This window comes from Biomphalaria glabrata, chromosome 16 (genome assembly GCF_947242115.1).
Source record: "Biomphalaria glabrata chromosome 16, xgBioGlab47.1, whole genome shotgun sequence".
NCBI lineage: Eukaryota > Metazoa > Mollusca > Gastropoda > Planorbidae > Biomphalaria > Biomphalaria glabrata.
In genome coordinates this window covers 11,472,640-11,490,353 of record NC_074726.1, presented here as the reverse complement: position 1 = coordinate 11,490,353, position 17,714 = coordinate 11,472,640, and the positions used below count along the sequence as shown (strand labels likewise).

The following is a 17,714-nucleotide window of genomic DNA, read 5'->3' as shown; positions in this document are numbered from 1 at the left end:
CAGCAAGAAGATCTGATCACGCTTGAAGTCTCCGTAAGTTTCCAATGCTAACAGGTTTGGCTCCGGTTCAGCAGTGGTCAATCGAAGAGGCTGACCTCATAAAAAAAAAATCTGAACGAGCGAATCCTCTACCCACCTCCACCCGCAGGTGTCTTTTTTTTTTGACTCCATTCAATAGCTTGCCACTGAATGACAAACACACAAACACACACACAATGCACCCAGGACGGGGGGATCAAGCTAGCGTAGCTAGACCATTTACTGTGGTATTAGTATCTTAGAATTGTAATGCTTTAAAGTATTTTTGTAGAGAAAAAAAAAAGGGGGGGGGGGAAGAGAGTAAAAAAAAAAAAAAAAGAAGGTGACAGACAGACAGACAGACAGGCAACGTAACAAACGTCGTCGTCAATCTTTAAATAGATAGTAATTTATTATTTTTTGGTTCAATGCCGAAGCTCATTCTTAAACTAATGGTGCTGGTATACTGACTTTGATCTGTAACACTTCACCAATGTATGTGACTTGTGACCAAAAAAAAAAAAAGAGATTCAATTGTACAAGTAAATCTTAAACAATAAAGTTTTGTTCACCAACCTCCCCTGTACAACTGTTACCACTCTATATTGTATTAAAAATCTTTTTTGAATTCTTAAAACAAAGAATAGCTGAGAGATAGTTTTTCAATTGACTATTGGTACTAACGTTTGATTTATCAAATGGCGGTCATGCTCTTAAGGTAGTAAATCTAATTTTTTTTTTACAAAGCTTCTATTGACTCACACTCTGTCTGTATGTCTGTCTGTCTGTCTGATAAAAAGTTTGTACACGTTATTTCTTTCTCACCCTATCTCGGATCAAGCTGAAATTTTTTACAAAATTATTTCTTTTACCCGAGAAAACAAAAAATCAATAAATAAAAATAGCAATTCAATCATATAATTAACTATACGTAATTCGTTATTTTTGTTTGTTGTCGAAAAAGGAAATAGATTCTACTTTATTGAGAGATATAGTCGTAAGCGTGAAGTTATTTCCCTTGGATAAGCTTTTTGCTTTCTTTTTAAGTATTATATATATATATATATTTAAAAGCCTACCTATATACATAAATAAAGAAACAGAAAATTGAGAAGAATGTATAAAAAAAGAGATACAAAGAAACAGATTACTAAGAAAGAAACACAAGATAAAGAAATATTTCTAATGAGAGTGGAGGGGGTGGCATAAGGAGGGGAGCATTAGGAAACAAACTTCAGAATAACACGTGGATTAAGCGTGTGTATACAACTGGGGTTAGCTGAGCTCTTACAAGGGGCGCAATGTAGATCTCAACACTGATAACTGCACAATGGGTTTGAGAGGAAGGACTTAAGGACAACCCCGGGTGGGTAGGGTCCTTTGACCTATTTAGTCAAATCAAAGTATGAATATGTATATTAGGCCTACTTTTTTGTTTCACGCGGTTATCATTGCACTGCAACTAGTCATGGGCCGGAAAGCTGTTAATCTAACTTTTACTAATATATATATATATATAGCCGCTGAATATATATATATATTTTTTCCTTTTTCTTTTTATCTATCTATCTAATCTATTATTTATTTATCAATTTGTCTGTCTGTCTGTCGAACTCAGGACCATCGGGACGACTGTCGGAATCGCATGCCCCATAACTATTTTTTTTCCCCATTATTCTTTATTCTCATTTATATTTTGGAAGCTTCTGAAAACTAGCCCATTACCTGAGATGAATACTGCAGTAGTTTCCATATCATGCAGTTCACGTTTTTTTTTTCTATAGAGGTGTTTTCGGGACAGTTTCTTGTTCGGGCCCCTCGATATTGAATTGCAGTTTCAAACTCGGTTGGTCGTTGTGCTGGACACATGACACCCTCGTTAACCGTGGGCAACAGAAATCGATGACCTTTACACTATTTTCCCTATAGATCTCAAGGTATGAAAGGGAACTTTTTTTTATTCTTTTATTTAACAAAGATCACACAAAAAGGAAAGAAGAAAGACATTTAAAGAAATAGAAACTACACTGTCGACTGCTGCACAATATGTCTCCATAAATAGCGAATCCATGTCTTTAAGGCGTTACCTTCTGTCATGTAGATAGCCAATCACCGAACAAGCCTACCACGTATCGATCTGCTGTGACGCTCATAGAGCCTAATGTTGTGATAAGACTTATTGCATAAGACTACGGTCACGCGGGACGCTAGACTACAGACACACAAAAAAAAAAAAAAAATAAAATAAAGCGCTGTGAATAGTTCACATTACTATCAGTACTACATAGAACTAGCTACCGAAACTGTGAAAAGAAATGCAAAATGATAATTGAACAGGATAATAGCCATGACTGAACATGAAGAAGCAAGGAATGATTTTACAGAACTATAATGCCGGAGAAAGTAATCAAGGAATATAACTTATTAAAGAAAAGTGCAGGAGAAAGTAATCAAGGAGCATGCAATTCAACAGAACAATAGTGCAGGGGAAAGTAATCAAGGAGCATATAATTCAACAGAACAATAGTGAGGAGAAAGTAATCAAGGAGCATATAATTCAACAGAACAATAGTGAGGAGAAAGTAATCAAGGAGCATATAGTTCAACAAAACAATAATGAGGAGAAAGTAATCAAGGAGCATATAATTCAACAGAACAATATTGAGGAGAAAGTAATCAAGGAGCATATAATTCAACAGAACAATAGTGAGGAGAAAGTAATCAAGGAGCATATATTAACAATACTGAGGAGAAAGTAATCAAGGAGCATATAGTTCAACAGAACAATACTGAGGAGAAAGTAATCAAGGAGCATATAGTTCAACAGAACAATAGTGCAGGGGAAAGTAATCAAGGAGCATATAGTTCAACAGAACAATAGTGCAGGGTAAAGTAATCAAGGAGCATATAATTCAACAGAACAATAGTGCAGGGTAAAGTAATCAAGGAGCATATAGTTCAACAGAACAATAGTGCAGGGGAAAGTAATCAAGGAGCATATAATTCAACAGAACAATAGTGAGGAGAAAGTAATCAAGGAGCATATAGTTCAACAAAACAATAATGAGGAGAAAGTAATCAAGGAGCATATAGTTCAACAAAACAATAATGAAGAGAAAGTAATCAAGGAGCATATAATTCAACAGAACAATAGTGAGGAGAAAGTAATCAAGGAGCATATAATTCAACAGAACAATATTGAGGAGAAAGTAATCAAGGAGCATATAATTCAACAGAACAATACTGAGGAGAAAGTAATCAAGGAGCATATAGTTCAACAGAACAATACTGAGGAGAAAGTAATCAAGGAGCATATAGTTCAACAGAACAATAGTGCAGGGGAAAGTAATCAAGGAGCATATAGTTCAACAGAACAATAGTGCAGGGTAAAGTAATCGTGGAGCATATAGTTCAACAGAACAATAGTGCAGGGGAAAGTAATCAAGGAGCATATAATTCAACAGAACAATAGTGAGGAGAAAGTAATCAAGGAGCATATAATTCAACAGAACAATAGTGAGGAGAAAGTAATCAAGGAGCATATAGTTCAACAGAACAATAGTGAGGAGAAAGTAATCAAGGAGCATATAATTCAACAGAACAATAGTGAGGAGAAAGTAATCAAGGAGCATATAGTTCAACAAAACAATAATGAGGAGAAAGTAATCAAGGAGCATATAGTTCAACAAAACAATAGTGCAGGGGAAAATAATCAAGAAATATAACTTATCAAAGAAATAGAGCAGGAGAAAGAAATCAAGGACCATAACAGAACAAAAGTGCAGAAGAAAGTAATCAAAAGACATTTTTAAAATAACAATTTAGGAATTAACATAAAAATGTCTTCACCGGTCTCTTTTGCTTGTGTACATTTATCTGTTAACAACGTTTTCATGAGTCTTTTAATAATAATAATAATAATAATATGTATTATCAATACTAATTTTTTCTTTTTGATAAACTCTTTTTTTTTTCCCTAGTTGACTACTGTCAGCAAGTTACCATGAGAGTCTAAACTTCACAAATTTGAACTATGCTGTTTGTTTTTATGATAGTATTTTTCTTTTATTTAAAATCTTTTTGTCTCTTGTGGTGTTGCTTCCCATTATAATAAATTTGTTGTGCCAAATATCTTGCATTCACTAAGAATGTGTCTTTTAATTTTAATTTTTTTTTAAATAATCAAAACTTTGCTATAATTTAGTTTACATTGAAATCAGTAGGGTTTATTTTTTCCTTTTAAAAAAGATAAGTTCGACTCAATAAAACCACGGTTTGTCCTATATTATAAAAACAACAACACTGTGACAGCTATGTCTACCATGACGCCATCAAGAAGAGCAATTCAAAAAGTGATTAAGTGTCCACTGCTCGGTAGTGACAACATTAAAATTCCCTGGATCCATCAATAAAACTACGGGCCACACATAGCAAAGACCACACACATGAATTCTGTGCCTCCTTAGAGGTACTTGCTGGCATTGGAATATTTAATTTACAGTTCTTCCACCAGCCCACTTAAACGTGGTTTTAGTCTGGTCCTTAAAACGCATCTTATATCTATATATATGTATGCGTCCTCCAGAGGATACACAGACTGGATAGACGCTGAGGCAAGCGGGTGGAAAAAATGTGACGATTTTCACGCACCGATACCGTTAGTGCGCTTTAAAGGGAAACTCCGATAGTTTTTCAAATTTTAGTTATTGACATATTTAAATTCTGCGTAAAAAGTTGTAATAGTAAACATTATATCATTTTTTATTTAAATGCTCGGAAAATTTTATATTTAATAAATTAGACAGAAAATTCTCCACGCCCCCAAAAAAACGGGGTTCTGCGAGATGTTTTTAGTTTTTAAAAAGGTGACGTCACGAGGGTGCTGGCTAAATATACATCTAGACCTATATAACCGATAAACTCTCTAGTCTAGATCTAGACCTATCGGATCGCATTTATTGTTACGCTTCACAGCTAGATCTAGTCTCCACGTTGATTTATAATCGGTCATTGTTTATAAACCTCTATTTCTACTTGAAGAAAATTAAATATTGTTCTTCAGATTGTTGCAGTAGTTCCAATCACAAAGATAAAATCAGCAAGTATGCTGACACAGAAATTAGTGTCTCTTTTCATTTGTTTCCAAGAGATGAAGTTTTAAAGGGAAAATGGGGAAAATTTATTCGCCTGAAGAGCAAATATTTTACAAAGGCATTAGCTAATTCCTGTTTATGCTCAAACCATTTTGAGAGAAGCTGTTTCAGCAACTTCATTGCTGTGGAAATGGGATTTAAAAAAAAAATTGAAGTTAATACCAGGTGCAGTACCAACAATACATTGGATTTCCAGGCCAAAGAATTCAATTAATGATACTACTGAGACATTTTAAACAACTGAAGTTCATAAATATAAATGAAATCAGATTTGTGAGCTAGAAATTTACTACGAATACTAGATCTACTATTAAATTTCTTATTTAATAAGTAGATCTATCGTCTACGAAACTCAATTCCAACTTTTTAACTTTTGACCTTGGGGGTGTGTCTCGCCGGCTGAGCCAGCGTCAAGCTCTCTCATCACTTTTTCCATGTCAACCAATGTTAGGTCGAAACAGCACACAAAAATCATAATTTTCTTACGGTCAAACATACAGTCATAATTTTTACACCATTAGAAATTTCTTTTAAAGTATTTTAATGATGTAATAACGAAATTTTTTTTTTATCAAAGATAATTTCTTTTTCGCCTCCCTATCAATGAGTATCAATAGGATTTGAGTGCACCGTCGTGACGTCACACAGAAATTCAGTGAAAATCTGACTGTTTTGGATGCGCAGAAAAATTATGTCACAAAAACATCAATTACTAAGTTATTCTTGCAAATAAAAAAAAAAGAATAATATATTCATTATCTATAAATCAAAACACATATTATATCAAAAATTGTCAAAACCATCGGAGTTACCCTTTAAGTCTCTTAAACAGCCCCCTTCTCCCCCCCCCTCCCCTTTTCTCGTTTCAGTTCTCAATTAGGTCCCACGTTTTAAATCTTAAAATATATATTTTAAAAAAGAATAAAGTCCCTTTAAGCAGCCAACACGGCGGGCTAGACGATAGTGAGAAGATAAAGGTGGAGGAGATGGGGGGGGGGGGGAATACGGACGGTGGACATTAGGAGGGGGGAGGGGGAATTCACTCAATTCGTGACGATCAAAGGAGATCGTTCCCATTCGTCTCAGCTGCACTCCACAGAACACACACACACACAAGCTAGGTTTGGAAATACATGATTTTTTTTAAGTTTGAAAAAGTGTGTGTGTGTGGGGGGGGGAGGGTAAGACTAATGGAGTAAAGGAATGGGGGGCTGTGATTGTTTGGTCTTGGGGGGGGGGGTGAGCAGTTAGGTTACTGTTTTAAAAGTATCTTTTCGCTTTTTTTTTTTTTGTTTTTTTTGTTAGACAAGAATGTCGACAATGTTAATTACACGAGTAAGAATACTTAAGAACAAACTATATTTGTACGCAAATTATATTTACCCGGGCCTTCGTGATAAAGGGTTTCTCCAAACTAACAAGAGTAGTAAATATGACATTGCAATAAATACAAATAAAAAGAGATTCAAAGGGTGTTTGTGTTTTCACTCAAACTCGTAGGCGCTTATGTAGGAAAGTGTGTCCTTTCCGGGGGAATAGTAATTAGGTCAAAGTGAAGATTGTCATATTTTAGAATAAGCATGATAATCAGATATAAATATCCCTCTTTTTATTAATATCAATGTCATCAAATGGCCTCGAATAAGATCTACACCAATTTAACATCATTTGAGAATACAAAAAAACAAAAAAACAAATTTAAGCTACAAACTAGCACTAACCACAATATCTTAATCAAATCCAAAGTACATTAGAAAATATGATTTATTTCGAGTTACACTCAATAAAATTATGCATATTGTTTGCTCAATGTGGCAGTATGCATTAAATATAGAATGTCACTTATACTGACTAGTAAATCATATTTTATAACAGGTGTATAACTTTGTACATACAATTTGTTTATAATGGTTTTAAAAACTAAATTGCGCTCTTTTGGTTAACAAGATATATATGTTTTAAATTTAAAAAACAACAAAAACACAATTTCCTGTATAATATATGTTAGATAATATTGTTATATTTAAAAAAAAGATGTAAAAAAAAAATTTAAGTCGTTTCAACTTTAAACAGTTCTAAATAATTTTTTATAATAAAAGAAATCGTAATATCTAATACAACTCTAGAATTGACTGTTAAGCCATCTTATGACTTAAATACATTTAGACAGATTGCATGATACAAATATGAGACTTGTAGACGGGAACAATTTTAGATGTTATAAAAAAAATGTATATATATACAAATAAAATAGTACTCTGCAACTATTTTAAAACGTTTCTAGTCTTTCCAGCATTTAGTAATCAAATTTAAGACTTTATATATATATAATTTCATTCGTTTGTAAGAAAATAGAATAATTCTCTCTTCCCTAGTGCCTTTAGAGAAGGGAATGGGTTGCCTGAATGAGACAGGAAAACCAACGATTTAGCAGAGTTTACGTCATGCATGACTAGAATGACACCTGAAATGCGTGGGACGTAATTATCTTCTTTTTTTTTTTTTTTTTTTTGTTGAAGTAACGTCTGTAATATATAAGATAAGATAAATGTAATAATAACTAAAAGCCTTCAGTAAACGTGTAATTATAATTTACAAAATAAAAAATATTATGAGAAAGATAACTTCTCGGTAGCTATTTAATAAAGTATACATGTGATATAATGGTAGGCTAAAGTAAATATGAAATGTATTATTCTAAATGGAATAAAAGAAAGTATAGAATGAAAAGGTATGAAATGAGCAACACTATCTCTCCTACATAAAGAATTTAGAAAGAAACTATTAATATTTTTAAATTTCTCATAGTAATCTTTGTATACATTTAAATATTTTTAAAACAGCGATTTTAATTGAAAGTAATCTCTATTCAGCCAGAAAAATACAACAAGTGAGAAAAAGACGAGAAAGCGATAAGGAGTAATGTCGTGGTATAACACTGATTGGGAGACAACTTAAGACAATTTAAGAAAAGAAGAATATTACGAACGATTTTGAAATAAATATTAAGAAAACGGTGTCAATAATTTTTATTGAATGATGTTGATAAAAAAATAATAATAATATTTCGTGCTACAAGCTAACGAATAAAAAAAAATGATTGCGCATTTCCAATTTATAATGGGATTTTTTAATTTAAAAAAATGTTATCACAATCGCCCTATTCAGTACACCGGATACTTAAAATAAAACAAATACTCATATCTTGTGTCCGTTTACGGTGGTCACCGATTACCATGCTACATACATACTGAATTGATCATGTGTGCACTAGATACACTGTTTCTGAAAGATGAAACTGAGGATTATTAAGCATTGGTTTGTCTGAATTGTAAAGACATACAATTAAACATGTGGAGAGGAATGCTTAACTAGCCGTAATTGACAAAAATTTGTCAAATGTCGAAACGCAAAAGAAGGAGTCGACTATCGCCATCTGCGAGATGGACATTTCAAAGCGGAACCTGTTCGTTGAGAAAAGTAACACTTGGAAGGTCCCCTGGAATGTCTTGGGAAGAGGGGGTGGGCGGGGGAGACAATAGACAGGGGAGGGGTACGAAATGGTAAGGAGGTAAAAAAAAAATTGTTGGTAGATCAAACTTAGTCGACAATCTATTTTTTAGACGGCGGATGGGTTCAAATCCCCGCTTCCCCGTCTCTCCCCCCTCCCCCCCCCGCCCCACGGCCAAACATTTTTTTTCTTTCTCCCTTACACGTGAAGCAACGAATGTGTGTGTGTATCGGAAAAGGAGGGGGGCGGGGGGCGGAGAAGATGGGCTACTATAATACGCGTGTGTTTAACTCTAAGCGATCTAACTCTGTACCTACCCCCCCCCCCATCTTCATTCCCCCTCCCCCACCTTCTTTCATGTCACTGTCTCGCAATTCTACCGCTTGTCTAACGGTTTCACCACTTTTAAACACCGGGAGGAGCGTTTTGATAGGATGGCGCTTTGACAATACTCGGCCAGCCCCTTTCTGCTTTTTTTTTCCTTTTTTTTTTTTTTTTTTTTGAAGCTCGCCTGTTGGGCGTGTGGGGGTGTGCGCGCGCGTGTGTAGCTCGTCCCTGAGTTACATGTAACAAAATATTTACAATTGTTTACAGACGTCGCTGCCGTGTATGTGTATACATCGTCTTGTGAGTGTGAGTGTGTGTGTGTGTGTGTTCTGAGGGCTCGATCGTAACAAGGCAACACACAGATTTGACATATATTCCTAATCCAGCGAACACACCAGCGAGTGACGGACAAAACTTATTACAATTATGCAAAAAAGTTTTTCCTTAAGAATTACTTTTCTTTCGGGTTTTGGCTTTGCCCGGCTCCGCAGATACTGAGGTAACAGCGACTTTTGTTTTCATGGATCTAGATCTATTTTCCTTTTAATGAGTGTTGCAATATTATATCATGCTTATATTATAATTCCGAGTGTTCATTTGTTGATTTAGTGTTGGACAAGGTAAGTATTAAATAAAGACGTGTGTTTAACTTTAAGAAAAAATGTGTCCGTCTCTAGATTTAGCACGCAGTGGCACTGATAGACAACTATCGAAATTAGGTGAGTCGCAGTTGATTGTTTATTGTGTGCGTTCTGTCTTCTCGTGAAATGGAGATGCAGTACTGGTCCCATCTTGTCAACCCATGACCTACCTCAGGGGTCAAGCTGGCGGCCATGGCCAGGTGTGCTCACGTGCGAGCGAGAGATAATTTATTATTTTCAAACGTGTTAGTGAAAAAGAGGGAGGGGGGGGGGACCAACTCGCACGCGAGCTTGTGTGTGTGTGTGTGTAAATGTTTGATGTCTGAGACTAACACTGACCGTGAGGAAGTTTATTAATATTTAAAAGAAAAAAGACAACAAGTGATAGGTAAGTGGTGAAACTTCATTCATTCGTGTGTATAGATTTAACGTCGCGCTAGAGGTTTTAGAAACGCCAATAACAAATAATGAGATCCAATCGTGTACAGTATATCAGCCTAGGCCTAGCGGCCATGTTTAATTCATTACTAGCTGATACCCGTACTTCGACATTTCTTTCTACATATGTGTTTGATGAGAGTGGATTGTAAGTCTTACTATCATGATGAAAGCCATAAGTTATGTACACTCTTTATAAATTGTCTATATTTATTTAGTAACAATACAAACTATACATTTAGCTCAGCAAAAGTAGGCGAGCACAACAATAAATACATGCATATAAATTATAAGCTGTAGATTTATGTATTAGTATTACACAGATATATTTGTTATTATTATTATTAAAATAAGACTGAAAGACCAATTTTCTTATATATATATATACATAAACATTGTTGAATAAGTTTACACGTTACAGAAACTATTGCTTGGCACTAATCAATAGTTGGCCTACACATGTGGTAATGACTTGCTAATAAAATTATCTTTATTAGTTGACATATTTCTGATGTAAACGTGAAACCGTGGTATTCACGTTATATTTTGCTATAACGTTTTGTTGTGTGTAATGCAAGGTTGTACAACACATTTCTCTTAATGATAACTAAGATATATGGTAACCACAGTTGCAATTTAGTTATTATGGCTGTTACTGAAATTATGATAATAACTGTTGTCACTATAGTGCCTAAAGGCAATTTAGTTATTATGGCTGTTACTGAAATTATGATAACTGTTGTCACTATAGTGCCTAAAGGCACCACGGAAAACCAACTCCTAGATACCCCCTCCCCCCCCCCCCACTGGTCCACAAATGAGATGGGACCAAAGCGCTCTGAGCATGCTATAAGCATGAAAGTAGCGCTATATAAAAGCTGTAATAATAATAGTAATAATAAACATTATTATTTTTATTATTACCATCATAACTGATATAATAATAAAAGTGTGCAGAATAATAGTAACTATTGTAATTATTATAATTAGTTTAATAATTATCATTATTATTACTATCGTAAGCGTTGATATCATTGTTATTATCACAAATGTTATCTACATTGGTATCATTAATATTATTACATAGGCTGTCATTATCATTAATATTATTATTATTATGTAGCATTCCTTTTTCATTTATAGAGTTGGTTTTTAAAATATGCTTATTTGTATTTTATTTAATTTTTAATCTGGTTTCAGCTACTGCGACATAGTCCAACAACAACAACAAATAAAGGAAATTGAAGATAATCGAATACAATTTGTCATCGATTACCATAAATATCGGGCATCAGGATCAGTTGCTATGTATTGAAGGAATTAGCGATACATAGAATCAAAACACATCTCTCCGAATACAGGAAGGAAAGAAAAAAAAACACTGATCCATTCGATACAGTCCGTAGTACGGTTCAAAGTGAAAAGAATACTGCATTGAGTCGTACTCTGCAACGGACCATTGCATTCAGCCTACACATTGGATTGGACTCTGGCTTGATTCATTCAGCGCCTTCATTTACATTCACGATATTTACACGGAGAAATAGATCTACTTAGGCAAAGAATTTTCTAGAAGGAAAAAAAATACAAACACAAAAAAAAAAAAAGCAACCAGGGGAAGAAAATTAGAAAAGTGGGTGTGTAATCCGACAACACATACACCCTTGCGTGTAGTTTATTGTACACGTGTACAGTAGCTGACACACTAGTTTAGTTCAACAGCTATAACACACTGTACACACAGACATTTCATCCATTGAACACATCAAAGTCAGAATCTAAAAATGCCAACTGAAAAATTAACGGAACACATCTACACATTTAGTCAATCGGAATGAGTGCTCACTTATTGACAACATTTTGTGGGGCTTTTTTTTTCAATGTCAACGCAATAAAGAAGATCATTATTGAAAGTAGTTATTGATCATTTGCTTCTAGTGCATTGACAACCCAATTATATTTAAGTATCGGTTCAGTGAAGTCTAAAACCTGCTTCTCAGCATACTTTTCAACTATTCAGATAAGTCTAAAGCCTGCTTTGCCATAACTTTCAACAATCCAGTTAAATCACGCTTCGCATCATAACTTTCTAATAAATTCCACATAGCCATTGAACACCTTGCAGAAACACTAGGGATACAAACAAAAAAGTTTTCCATTATAAATTAAATCTATTTTATCGCAAATATTTCTTTAAGTTTGAAGTAAGAAAATATATGTTATGCCCTCTTAAATCTGATTGCATTTATTTTACATAGTGTGTGTTTAACCACTGAATCCAACTCTTATATAGATCCAATAATAACATAAATGATATAACAAAAATTATATTAGGCTGAGACATTATAATACATTGGCTAGACCTGCCCTGGTTTAGAAATCACTACACACAACAATATAAATAGCGTTTGAAGCAGAGCATTTAATTTGACACTAAAACACTAACAATAACTTACTCATGACCATTTTATTAAATGTTAGCAAGTTTAAAAAAGTTAGCCCGAGTTTCTGCTAAGCATTTCAGACATAAGTGGGTCCAGGCTTTCCCAGGCTTGGTGCCAATATCATAGCACAGTGAAGCCCTCTCAGACATCGGGCTAGCCTTGCGGCTACAGTGTTTAACATGCTAGTGTAATTATCCCGCCCCCAAAAAACTACCCGAGTCCAATTTCAAATCTTTCGTCCAATGGATCGTCCCCGCGGACGATTTGCTTGAAATAAGGATAACACTGAGTGAAATGTGAGCCCAGCTGGATTAATTAATTTCATATATTTAAATACTTTCTGTGATTTCACGGCGAACCCAGAGAGGAGATATATTTGTGGGGGATTAATTACAAAAAATACATTAAAACAAAGGGAGGTAAACAGAAAAAAAAAAAAAAAAAGGCTGGTGAGATCTTCGTGTGGAATTTACGATTCTGGTGGTTTTGTTGACTGCTCATTGCCAAGAACAGTAATGACTATTCTGTGTTAAATCGTCTTGAGAGGATACTGTCTCCCGCTGACATTACTGATGTCGCCATGCGCATTCAAGCTATAGTGACCTGCCTGTACTTCGTACTAGTGTTTCCAGCAGACATCATTGGCTTGTGGTGGTAAGTAATCAGGTCAATTAGATCTAACAATCTAGAAATGGCCTAGTTAGTAATGAAAGACTAAAACATAAGTGTCATTACATTGGTATGTGTTGTGGTGAACTCTTGGGAAGTGATGCTGGCTGACATAGTCAATGGTCAAGCAATTCATTCGGAGTTTTAAAGTCTTAGTTTAAGGGCCTTCACAAGCCAAATAACTAACCGGTGAATCAACGCTCTACCACCTCCATTACTAAAATTATTATTTTTTAATTTAAAAGAAACAAATAATATTACGGTAAAAGTGATACCCCTCTATCTACCCTTTGACCTTCTGTAAATGAAGTGTCATCTAAGACTAGTCTAAGGTTATCGATCTTGTTTGTTCACATACTTAAAGTTGTTTTTTTATCTGAACAAGTAAAAAAGTTTTTCAAAAAAAATGATATCCCATACATGACAACATAATCATTGTCTCTCTCTCTTTAAATGAACCACACACACACACACACTAAGTTATAGTGGTATAAGTCAGTTAGCCTTGAAGAGATGTGGGGTGACTTGCCTCGACATGATGATAGTGGACATTTTCAGAGTTGGTGGATTACTATAAATAGTTATTTGGTGAAACCGGTGTACAGAAAGTGTTGACTATTTCTGCCATTTAGAAGGTATGCGATTTATTGTGTCCATCTTGCAGCTATTTTTGTTTTATTAATTTGTTCTATAGTTGGCAACAATGATCTTTTTTAGGTGGCCCTCTGGACATTGTTTAGAATCGACAATTTTCTTTGCAAATCCCCCAAGTATTAGCCATTCATAAACACATCTATTTCAAGTAACTATTTACAGAAACGTCTATTGTCAATTAGGTTAATAGTGTACGAGAAAGCAGACTTGTGAATCTTTTCATGCAGTATAGTTTCCCGCCGACAGTTAGAGAATCGACTCGATCATTATAAAGTCTTATTAGACATACTTATCTACTTTCTGACTTTTTTAGTTTATAAGATAAGATATAATTTCTTGGCTCACCTCTATTCAAAGTCATATTATCTCTACTACAGTCATATTATGTCTAATACAGTCATATTATCTCTACTACAGTTATATTATGTCTACTAAGTTATATTATGTCTACTACAGTCATATTATGTCTACTAAGTCATATTATGTCTACTACAGTCATATTGTGTCTACTACAGTCATATTATGTCTACTACAGTCATATTGTGTCTACTACAGTCATTTTGTGTCTACTACAGTCATATTATGTCTAAGGTTATATTAACTCTAAAGATATATTATGTCTAAAGTTGTATTTTCATTTAGTTTCGTGGTAACAAACTTGGTTGAACTATCTATTGGTATTTATGACTTTAATCTAAAGTAGCAATTTGGCCTATACATAAAACACTGAGCCATAATCTTCAAATCCAAAAACAAAACCTAATATAATACTCAAAAAGACACAAAGATAAAGGCACATTCCTTGTTAAATATGCTAGGACAAATTTGTGCAAATGCTCCTTCTTCCCAGCCAGAAAAACCAATGACATATTCTGCCAAGTCATTGATTAAAATGCATGACTAGATTGACTTAGGAACATCCGTTGGACCTAATCATCATCTTTTTTTTTTAAAGTAACGTCTATATTTTATAAGATACGATACTTTTTATCTTAACCTTTTTATATTATAGCAATTTAGTTATCGCTATATGATATGAATCTAACCAAACCCACTCTAGGTTATTACAATAAGACTGTATTGGTTGTGTGATATACACTTCGGACTGTCATATTGATTCAAACAATGCCTGCTGCATCCTTTGGCGTCCGGCACGAGGTTAAGGGGACACAATTTTAATGAGATGAAACGACGGATCGAATCTAGACCAGTCGTATAAAGAAACAACCTGTGACGTAGTAGTGAACTATTGGTCTAAACTGCCCACAGGTTGTGACATCACAGTGTTCATGCCTGGACTCTCTCGTATACAACGAAATAGTGGACTTTCCTCACCAGGGAATGAATCATGAACCCTTCGACTCTACAATTTCTCCAATTAGCAACACAGTTTCACTTATGATTCACATGTTCTCTCACTAAAAATGTTTGGTCCCTTATTCCGCCTTTCTATTAGCTACACTTGTGGGTCAATCATTGTTTTAAGATGTAACTTTACATTTGTATCACTGTTTAGACACGGAGGGAATAATCTTTTACAAATGACTAATTTTTCAACATTCAATGAAAATAAGTATTAGTTTTGTATACAACATTTTCTTTATAAAAAATGCATCACACTTGCCAATCCCAATTCCAGACTAATATGTCAATACAGTAAGAAAAACAAAACATTTAATTTGCATAATAACAAAGGCGACATCCCAGTTTCCTACAAGACAACCGCTTAAAAAGCTATGGACACAGTGAGACTAAACAGCAAACGATTCACAATTGTGATGTACATGTGTTTTCCCAACATCCATCTCTTAATAATAAACATACAACAATTTAAAATTGTCCTATAATGGTACTTTTTCTTTCCATTAAATTTCGGCAAAGACACCAAATCTTCAACTATTTTGGATATAAATTATGGCTAAACTATGTTATCAAAACAATTTAGATACGACCACTTTTTGATTTTGTTACCTAATTGTGAATGTAAGCTTTGATTTGATACAAATTCATGAATTCTTATAAAGACTTGGGATGAAATGCGATATCGTCAGTGACAATGTGAAATAAGAATTTAAGATTATAGATCTATGTATGTGTTTATCCACCTAATTTAATGTTTTCATTAATCCACTTATCAATCCATCCCTCTATCCATCCATTTACCCCAGATATGTGTCTATCTTTATAACTAGGCCTACAAAGTTTCGTCTATCTATCTATCTATCTATCTATCTATCTATCTATCTATCTATCTGTCTATCTATCTATCTGTCTGTCTGTCTGTCTGTCTGTGTCTATCTATCTTTGTACATGAGGAAATAAAATGTCATTTGTTCCTCTTACAATAAAATTAATTCTGTAGCCCTACATGAAATTGGCCGTTCATTATGTGCTGTAACATTTCTTATATTTACTTTAAACATGGCTTTGGAGCAAAGTGCAAAGATATAAGTCCATTATAAAAGACTTTTTTGCTGACCGATTATATTTGTTATCCAATTGGTGTTACTACTAACCTATATTAGGGTTATAAACCTTGTTTTACTTTAGATTCATTTTTTTTTTAGCTACGGTTAATTTTTACTTTCATGTATCATATCTGACCTTTAAAAAAAATGTGTTACAAAAGATAATTACGTCATACGCTTATGCACGTGTTAACCCATTTGTGCATGTTAATTAGAGACTTAAGTTCTGCTAAGTCGTTCATTCTCTTTGCTGATTCAGGCAACCTATTCTAAGGAGGAAGGAGCACTTGTAGGAATTAGTCCTAGAATATGGAATAAGAAATGTGTCTTTTTCTTTTTTCTGAGAATTAAAAAATACTATATTAGTATCAAGCCTACGTACTTTATTGTTTCAACTAGGCACTTCATTGTTTCCACTAGGTACTTTATTGTTTCAACTAGGTACTTTATTGTTGAAAGTAGGTATTTATTGTCTCAACAAAGTACTTTATTGTTGAAACTAGGTACTTTATTGTTTCAGCTAGGTAATTTATTGTTGAAAGTAGGTACTTTATTGTTGAAAGTAGGTATTTATTGATGAAAGTAGGTACTTTATTGTTGAAAGTAGGTATTTATTGTTTCAACTAGGTACTTTTTTGTTGAAACTAGGTACTTTATTGTTTCAACTAGGTGCTTTATTGTTTCAACTAGGTACTTTATTATTGAAAGTAGGTACTTTATTGTTGAAACTAGGTACTTTATTGTTGAAAGTAGGTACTTTATTGTTGAAAGTAGGTACTTTATTGTTGAAAGTAGGTACTTTATTGTTCAAAGTAGGTACTTAATTGTTGAAACTAGGTACTTTATTGTTTCAACAAAGTACTTTATTGTTGAAGCTAGGTACTTTATTATTGAAAGTAGGTATTTATTGTTTCAACTAGGTACTTTATTGTTGAAAGTAGGTACTTTATTGTTGAAACTAGGTATTTATTGTTGAAAGTAGGTACTTTATTGTTGAAACTAGGTATTTATTGTTGCTTCATTGTTGAAACTAGGTATTTATTGTTGCTTCATTGTTGAAACTAGGTACTTCATTGTTGAAAATTGGTAATTATTGTTGAAATTACTTATTTATTGTTGAAACTAGGAAATCTAGTGGATACTTTGAAGTTGCTGTAACTTATGATAATGATTCTTTTTTTTTTTAAATGCGGTAACTATTTTTTTTTTTTTTTTTTTTATTATGATTTCAGGTTATTATTCTTTGACACAGTTAGTCATTGATGTTTGTTTGTTGTTGTTTTTTTTTGGTGGGGTGGGGGGCTCACGCCTCTTTTTTGGGGGCTTTATGCCTCTTTTTCTTTTTTTCGACCTCGTATCGTTTTGTTTTGTGGACACCTATCAGTTCTAAA

At 33.8% G+C, this 17,714-nt stretch overlaps 1 protein-coding gene and 1 long non-coding RNA gene across 4 annotated transcripts in view; one reads left to right on the top strand and one right to left on the bottom strand.

Annotated features, from left to right (window-relative positions):
* The window catches only part of LOC129923383 (uncharacterized), a 95,635-nt gene that overhangs the window by 26,140 nt on the left and 51,781 nt on the right, over positions 1-17,714 (bottom strand). The gene's annotated exons all lie outside the window — the stretch shown is intronic.
* The window catches only part of LOC106057250 (protein Wnt-6-like), a 79,221-nt gene continuing 70,717 nt past the window's right edge, over positions 9,211-17,714 (top strand). Inside the window, exons 1-2 of one of the 3 annotated variants that reach the window (XM_056014070.1) lie at positions 9,211-9,508; positions 11,289-13,186. In XM_056014070.1, the coding sequence (XP_055870045.1) occupies positions 13,113-13,186 (74 nt within the window). In that variant the 5' untranslated portion in view covers positions 9,211-9,508; positions 11,289-13,112. Of the gene's footprint in view, positions 9,509-9,918; positions 10,039-11,288; positions 13,187-13,695; positions 13,837-17,714 lie in introns of those variants that run through there. The other 2 variants (XM_056014071.1, XM_056014072.1) reach the window with 2 other exon arrangements.